Source organism: Macaca thibetana, chromosome 5, assembly GCF_024542745.1.
Source record: "Macaca thibetana thibetana isolate TM-01 chromosome 5, ASM2454274v1, whole genome shotgun sequence".
NCBI lineage: Eukaryota > Metazoa > Chordata > Mammalia > Primates > Cercopithecidae > Macaca > Macaca thibetana.
Window position 1 is genome coordinate 122,434,709 of NC_065582.1, and position 8,766 is coordinate 122,443,474.

An 8,766-nucleotide genomic window follows, 5' to 3' on the forward strand; every position below is an offset into this window, starting at 1 on the left:
CCTGCAAACAACAAAGTAGATATGAGGGTTGTGACTTATCCTTCTGTAAATGCCATCTTCTTTGGAAGCAAAGAAATAGCAACCCCACAGGCCAACACACCCTTCAACAACAATTTATTTAGTCACTCATCCAACATTCTAAACTCTGGAGGGGAAGAGGACAAAATTGTGGATGTTGACATAACCAAATCTCAAAATGTGATTGCTCCTTTCACTTCTTTCACTATTTCTGAAGATGGAAATTACTTTGTGAGTGAAGATAATTGAAACTGGAACTTCTTTAGTGACTTCATTACGAATATAATCACCTCAATTAAGGCTCATAACTTATTTTCCCCAGTAAATTCATAAACTCTGAAGATACATATATGCTTTTTCTAAACAGGAATTCTAGTGTTCATAGGAGACACCACTTATCTAACAGTGCGTTCCTTTAAAATTGAACATGATATTTCTTCTGATGAATCTCAAGATATTCTCCATACAAGGAAAGTCTCAATGTGGACATCACTACGACACCGTCATTTTTAAAGTCTGTTTCTAAGGACTCTTTTCCTAGTCAAGTATCCCTGAAAAATCATAGGTGTGCCAAATGACCTTCCTAGGGTTTTATTAAGAAATCTTCCTTTATTAGCAGTTTTCACCTTTTCACTTAAATGTAAGGAATATACTCTGAAACACATGTCAGTAGGTGTAAATTTAATACTTTCCTTGAAAAAGACAAAATGTTTCAATTACTGTAATAGACACTCCATCAATGGAAGAAACTACTATTCAGATTAAATAAAACATCCATAGAATCTGATTCTCTGTCCTTTAGTCAGATTATGTCTTCAATGGCAATGATCATTTGGTCAAAAATGAGTATACTATTATGTATTCCCTGGAGTGTAAAACTTCAGTTTCATCCTCAAGAGTGCTAAAATTCCTGCATTTCCACCAGGAATTCCACCATATGCTTTCTTCTCTTTGATGGATGACACACAGTCAATCTGAAGTGTTCTTTTGAAGGGCAATGTTTTAGAAAACATAGATAATGTGAATAGCATTCCCCTTAGAGGAGGAATAATTATGTTGCAATCAATGTGATCCTACCTCACAGCTATACTAGTGGAAGCAGAGTTAGCGTGATCACAAAATTAATGCCTGAAATTAAAGACTATTTGACAAATTAATATCAATGAAGATGATATAATTATTTAAACTGACATGTCTAATTGGAGATAAAGTGCTCATAAAAGTATTTTATAGCTTATTCCAACTCTCTTCATCATAACAAATACCCAGCCTTACAAGATATCTTCCAGCAAATATACAGCTAACCTCACCATCTTTTTTTTTCCTTTTTGTACACACAAAAAACTTCCCTAAAGGAGGTACCAAGTTTTCTGTTTACAGCATCCTTTATTCTGAATCAAGCTTTATAAAAACTAAAGGATGGGGGACAAAAATAGAGGTTAAGAAAATCCTCCCACTAAGTAAGCTTACTGAGAGAATGACTGTCCCTATGGCATTCTTTACTGGCCTAGGAGCTGATAGTACTTCTGTTCAGAAACATATTTTTACAGAGAATGATGATATGTCTGCAACCAGGCTAATCATCTAAGACAGAAAGCTGAAAACTTTGAGGTTGAGTTCATATTTAATAAAGAATAATTATTTGTCCTTGAGATGGAACCCACTATTCAGGCTGATGTTGCTGCCCTTTCTCGGATTTAGTTGTATCTGAGCATGAAAATTCAATTTCTTCTAACAACACTGGAAAAAGACTCATTCTAGCATTAACACTAGACTGCAATCTGCTTTCATCTAATTAGTTAAATATTAAGGTTGACAACACAATGATGATGTTCGACATAATTAACATTATTATAAAAAATACTCCCTCTGAAATTGAGAATATAATTCTTAAAAATAATGCAGTTATCCACATCTTGATTCTTGTTTCTGGGTGAATTTTGACACGTGACACCAGCTTCCTGCCAGTGATAACCCTCCCTGTCTTTTGGGTTAAAATAACAGCCTGCAGAAAAACATTCCTAAAATAATGTTAGCCTACAAAACCTGAGACTCTCACTGTTACTCAAGTAAATTCAAGAAGTCAGAAATACAATGAAAAAGAAAACACTAAAGACCCTAACAGGCCAGTAACTATTTGTTATTATCTCTACTGAAAAAGTGGGACTCCCTGTTATGAAGAAGGGAACTAACTGAATTCCCTGCTACCTAATTACCTTCATAGCTATACTTCCTGACAAAAACACGATTGATATTTTTAGATACCAATTTTTTAATACTATGAATCTTAAGGGAAAATGGCTTCACCTCAAAAATACTCTGTTACTTGCTTGGAAGATAGATGACCTGAAGCTGATGGTGCTAAACTTGTGGCTTCCAGAGTTTTCCTTACTAATACTAAACCCACAAGGTGCCTGGCAGTCTCTGCTATGTCTGTTTCAAGTGACCCTAACTCCACATCCGGCGACATCTTCCTTATAAACAGCAACATGGTAAATCTTAAGTTCCCTGCAATTGAAATGCTTGGCTGTGAATTTGATTTCATAATCAGAGCAGATTCTATTGTCTTTTCATCCAATATTCCTGCAACTAGATGACCAATCGCAGCCTAGAAACAACTTCCAAGGAGACCCAGTTACATTGCCCCCATAGCTGATGCAACAATCACCATGATGACTCAAGCTTTAATCACTCTGATGAACACTGCTCTCCTGCCTAGAGATACCACTGAGTCCAGAAGCAAGACCTGTGAGAGTGCACAGTGCCACTTCGCCCCATGGCTGAAGATGGTTTGCCCAAAATTTATTCTCATCCTCCAACAGAAAGCAGTAAAACACCAACTGCGGCAACCATTTTCTTTGGGGCTGACAATGCTATTCCCAAATCAGAAACAACTATTACTTCAGAAGGAGATCACGTCACTTCAGTAAACGAATATGTGCTAGAAAGCGATTTTTCAACAACTACAGACAACAAACTGACGCCTACAAAGGAAAAACTCAGATCAGAAGATGATATGGGGACCGACTTTATTAAGTCAACAACTCACCTACAGAAAGAAATTACCTCTCTGACCGGCACTGCAAACTCCATCACAAGAGACTCTATTACTGAAAATTTCATGACCGTGAAAATTGGGAATATTTCATCACCAGTTACTACTGTTTCTTTAATAGATTTTTCCACTGACATAGCAAAAGAAGATATCCTCTTGGATACCATTGACACAGGAGATGCAGAGATCTTAATAACATCTGAAGTCTCTGGCACACTAAAGGACAGCAGTGCCGGTGTTGCTGACACTCCTGCCTTTCCACGTATAAAGGATGAAGCTGATATGAACAATTATAATTCCTCCATCAAATCCAATGTCCCTGCTGATGAGGCTATCCAGGTCACTGATTCCATTATTCCTGAGGCTGAAATCCCTCCTGCTCCTGAAGTAAACTTCACTACTATTCCAGATATAACTGCCCTTGAAGAAGAGAAAATAACCAAAATTGACCTAAGTGTTTTAGAAGATGACACCGGTGCTGTGACTACACTAACTGACTCTGATGAGGAAAAGTTTATCACTGTGTTTGAACTCACTACCTCTGCTGAAAAAGATAAAGATAACCAGGAAGATACTCTGCTAACTGATGAAGAATCTCCCGAGGGAGCCAATATTTGGATGGAGAGAGAGACTGCAACTGAAGCAGAGACCCATTCTGTTTTGCTCACTGCTGTTGAATCCAGATATGACTTCGTTGTCCCTGCATCAATAGCTACAAACCTAGTGGAAGACTCATCTACAGAAGAAGAGTTGTCTGAAACTGATAGAACAGAGACTGTACCTAAGATCACTGAGCCATTTTCTGGAACTAGCTCTGTATTAGATACCCCAGACTATAAGGAAGACACCTCCACAACTGAGACGGATATCTTTGAACTACTGAAAGAAGAACCAGATGAGTTCATGATTTGAAAGCAGCAAAAGGGATACCATGTAAAATTGTGCAATAGCCTAGCCAGCTAGCCTTAACATCTAAGAAGTTTTTCCAACAAGCAAAAACCTTTAGAAATGAAAGAATGTGGGCATTTAAGGCAAGTATTCGACTTAATAAATGTAGATGCTTAGGACTACAGATCATGTAACAGATTTATGGAAACTTAGAAAACAAAACACAGTGTAAGAGTCCCCCTAGTATCACAAAGTTTCAATATTCTAACAATTACATAATGTAAAATTTTTCGCCCTAGCCTTCAGGGAGTATGAAGACAGAGCAATGTAAAAGCTCATTTCTATAACATTTAATGATGCATATCCTTTAGTTAACAGTCAGTATTATACTTTAGTGAGAATTAAGGATATGAAGATAATCAAATTAACCTCTCAAAAACATTACCATAGCACTAAAAAGTTCTCCCAAAACGCTGGTTCTAAACAATTTTTTCATTAGTATTTCACCAATGATTTTCTTCTACTTAAAAAATTTTTAATCTTCATTCATATAAGAATTTTAAAAATTCAGTAATTGTTTAGCACCCACATGTAAGATACATAAGATTTATGGTAAGGTTCTTAGCACATGTTAGATACAAACTAAAGCAAAATGATATTTTACAAATATGCATATTTGTCAGAAAAATGTTCTGTAAACATATATATCAATTTAATTTTCTTTCTGTTAAAACATGTTTTCTGAATTTTTGTCCATGTTTTCCAGGTCTTAAACACTGAATATCACACTCTTCTTATGATTCTTGCTAGCAATTCAAGGACATAAATCTTCATTCTTTTGTGGCACAGACTACTTAAATGGGTCTGTTTTCACTTTGCTCATTTCTCTTCAATAAATCTTTTTGGCAAGCAACTGATTTGCTGTGTGTAGGTGTGTTTGATATTCTAGTACAGAATTCTCAAATTAGGAGAAAGAGAAATGAAAATTCATTGTTTGTTTAAAGAATAATATAGCTCTAATCCCCAGAAGTGAAATTATTCTATAGAGATTTATAATTGTATTACATTAAAAAAAGAAATAAAAACAATGCCAAAACACCAAATGAATGAAATACATTATGTACGGGCAGTTTGTAAAGGGATTTACACCATTAGATAAACTATAGACTAGAACAATAATGATAGTATGTTAAAACCCAGAAAAAAATTATGACACAAAAATTTGTTATATAGTGAAGTAGACTTCAAAAACATGGGATATAATAGTTAATCTTATGTGAACAATCAGTATTTGGGAAAATAATAAGTTGGAATAATAAACAAATTTTTAAATTCTGTTTAAGACCATACTTTAAAATAAATTCTACATGGATTAAAGACTTTCATATAAAAACTAAAACCATACAAAAACCTAGGAGGAAACACACCTGTATATCTATCCAAATGGACCTGAGAAATCTAAGCATATATGAAAAGGTGATAAAAAGATTAATAGGTTTAAAATCATGAATAGTTAAAATTCTGAAACAAAGAAAATTAACATAAAATTAAAAAGTAAATAACTAATTTCATTTTACTGATTTTATATAGCAGTGAAAAGATTACTATCATTTTTCTATAGAAGTTTCTACAAAGAAAGTATTTTAAATGAATAATAGAAATAAACATAATTCATGAAATACAAATTGTCAATGAACATGTGAAAAATATTCAATAGACATTTAAAAAAATTAAAATAAAGCTATTACACATCAGTTTTAGTCATTTGAGGATTGACAGTAATTATTGTACATGTTCATTGTTGACTCATTTTCCAAACTTTCTCCAAATTTCTCCAACCTTTCTAGAAGGCTGGAAGCCAATTTGGCAATACATGTAGCAAGCATTTAAAAAGTTGGAAGTTTTGGGCCCAGTTATTGTACATATTTTAGCCCTGAGAATTTTCCTAAGAATCAGAAATTATGAAAGTTCTAACATTTATTGAGCTCTGACTACCTGTCAGGCACAGTTGAGTTTATATTTAGCATAACATTTGATCTCCATGGTACCCTAGGAGGAGAAACATTATTATTCTCATTTTAGTGATAAGGAAACAGTCAGAAAAGCTACTCAACATGCACCAAGCTTCATAGTTAATATGTAGCAAAGAACACTTCAAACCCAGAACCCATGCTCTCTTAATCACTATACTCTATGCGTCCTCAGATTTAAGTACAAGAATGTTGGCAAATTCTTACACTCAAGAAAGTGATTTTATATGTTCATAAAGGAGAAACGCTGAAAACAATCTACAATTGTAGTCACATGTAATTAATTACATGTCTATATATCCATAGGAAGCCATAGTTTGCATCTTTTGAAATGGTTCTAAGGAAGAATATTTAACCAAATGGAAGATATTTTCATACAACTCTAACCAAATTTACACAGTGGTATGTACGCAATATACACATGCATACACATACACATGCATGCAGAATGTCTGGATTATATATATTACAATATATAATCTCTAGGAAGGACTGAAGGTGATTTGGTTTCATTCTCTGGGCTTTTGTGCATTTCTAAATGCTCTGCAATCATCCAGAACATAAACTGTACACAGGAGAGGATGAATGTTTGTCAACCCTGTTAACTAGAAAACCTGGAAGCCAAGCTAAATCTTTCACTATTACCTGCTTCCTATTAGCTAGTATTTTGAGTGTTTCCTATGTGTCAGACACTATTTTATTTTTTATTCATAAGGCATGTATATGCACCAACTATGTTCCAAGCACTATGAAAGTATTTTGAGACACTGTAGTGAATCAAATGACACCGTCCCTGCCTTCATGGAAATTAATTTACCATAAAAGACAAATTTTAGAGAAACAATATCAAGTAATCACACAGAAAGAAATGACTACATGCAAAATGTGATGGGTGTTTCAAAGAAAAAACATAAGATTATAATTGCAGATTTCACACACATTTAAGGCCAAGAAATTTTCTCTGAGGGGGTGAGATTTAAGCTAAAATACTGAAAAATGTGGAGAGATGAGGAAACATCTCCAAATCCTTGAGGCTAGATTTTTCAAGGATATGAACAGACATAGTATTAGCTGGAAAATAAGATGAAACTGGAAAGGTAGGCAAGAGACAAATCATACAGCCCTTGTTAAACATCCTGAATCTTATCTGTTTGGAAGCTATTAAAGGTTTTAATCATTTTATCCTCAAAACAATCTTAGTACTGAGAGCACAGGCTAGAAGTGTAATTAATTACATGTGACTACAATTGTAGATTGTTTTCAGTGTTTCTCCTTTATGAACATATAAAATCACTTTCTTGAGTGTAAGAATTTGCCAACATTCTTGTATTTAAATCTGAGGGCCCATACAGTATAGTGATTAAGAGGTCATGGGTTCAGAGTTTATAAAAGTATCATTATTTTATAAACTCCAACTATACTTCTTTCAAGGTCTTTGTTTAGGAAAACAACTTGATAGTCCCCTTTGCTTGGAGGAGACGAGGCTCTGAGGTATAAACTGAACTGGAACAGTTAAACAATGAAAAAGATAATGTGCTCTACAACATAAGTTAATAGGAATTTGGGGCTAGGGCTTAGAAATAACAAGAAGAACAGCACATAGCAACTGGTTAGAGTCCAGGAAGATGAGTGGCCAGTGAGATTCCTATTGGTCATTGAACACTTTTCCAAGAAAGCGTGCCTAATTATCCATTTTACCTTGTGCCATTTCAAAACAAAGTTTCTCCTTGCCCTGAAATTTGATTAAATGTTGGTAAGACACAAGGTCTTGAATATGCAATTCTTGAAAAATTAAAGAAATATAGGAGGCGAAGAAGAAACAGTTAAGATGAGTAATTAGAGAATGAATATGAGACAGAGTCTCTATTCCCAAATATTCTAAATAGTGATGACCTGAGAAAGGAGTGATGGGCATACAGTGAGTAGACATTTGCAGTAGTCACATTTCGCAGATAACCAAAGTGAAACAGAAAAGTCACTGGTCCCAGATAACAATGCTAGTAAGTAACAAAGCTCAGCTCCACAGACCTGCGTGGCTCCAAAATTCAAGTTCAAATCACACTGCTTTGTGTGAACCGTTGAACAATGAATCATTCCATCTCTTTATCATAACCCTACTCCTTGATCCCTTCCCGTTGCCGCTGCCCTGGTTAAGCCTAATGGCTGTCTTGTAGCTGGTCATCTCACCTCTGGTTTTGTATTTAGCCAATTAATTAAGCCCCACAACAGTCATCTCTAAAGCTTTTTGCTCATTCCCTGCTCCCACATGCCTTGCCACAGTCATGAAGAATAAGCACATGAACCAGTCAGAGCAAAGAGGACAAACAGAAGTGCTTTGGGGAGGCTCTGGGGAATAAGTTTCTGAAGGAAACTTCCGTCTAAAGACATCTGGGGCCAGGAGTTGCTAGAGTCACCTTGGATGACAAGGAGGCAGGTTGCTTGACAGTAAAGCAAACACTGAGGATATTAGAGATAAGAAATATAAATATGAAAAAATAAAAGAACGTGAGAGTAGTCACACCATGTAGCAAGCCTAACTAGTCTGCTTATTTACCTGAGACAATGCATTTTCTAATTAAACAAGTTTGGGTTATGTTTTCTGTTGTTTGAAACCAACACACTTTAAAAACTGAGAACCCAAGTTATTTCAAGTCCCTGTGTCTTTTTATTTATTTATTTATTTGATAGAGAAAGGGTATTGCTATCTTGCCTGGAACGGTCTCAAAATACCGGCCTCAAGCAACGCTCCCGCCACAGCTTCCCAAAGTGCTGAGA

The 8,766-nt window shown here is 35.2% G+C and overlaps 1 protein-coding gene across 1 annotated transcript; it reads left to right on the plus strand.

Moving 5' to 3' along the window:
- Positions 1-2,702: 2,702 nt before the first annotated feature.
- Positions 2,703-4,878, plus strand: CABS1 (calcium binding protein, spermatid associated 1). Its single transcript, XM_050791419.1, has 2 exons — positions 2,703-4,104; positions 4,728-4,878. Exon 1 carries the CDS (start codon positions 2,795-2,797, stop codon positions 3,983-3,985), a length of 1,191 nt encoding a protein of 396 aa, XP_050647376.1. The 5' UTR covers positions 2,703-2,794; the 3' UTR covers positions 3,986-4,104; positions 4,728-4,878.
- Positions 4,879-8,766: the final 3,888 nt, after the last annotated feature.

Excerpts from the sequence above, each read along its gene's own strand:
- CABS1 (XM_050791419.1), top strand. The coding sequence starts at position 2,795 with ATGGCTGAAGATGGTTTGCCCAAAATTTATTCTCATCCTCCAACAGAA.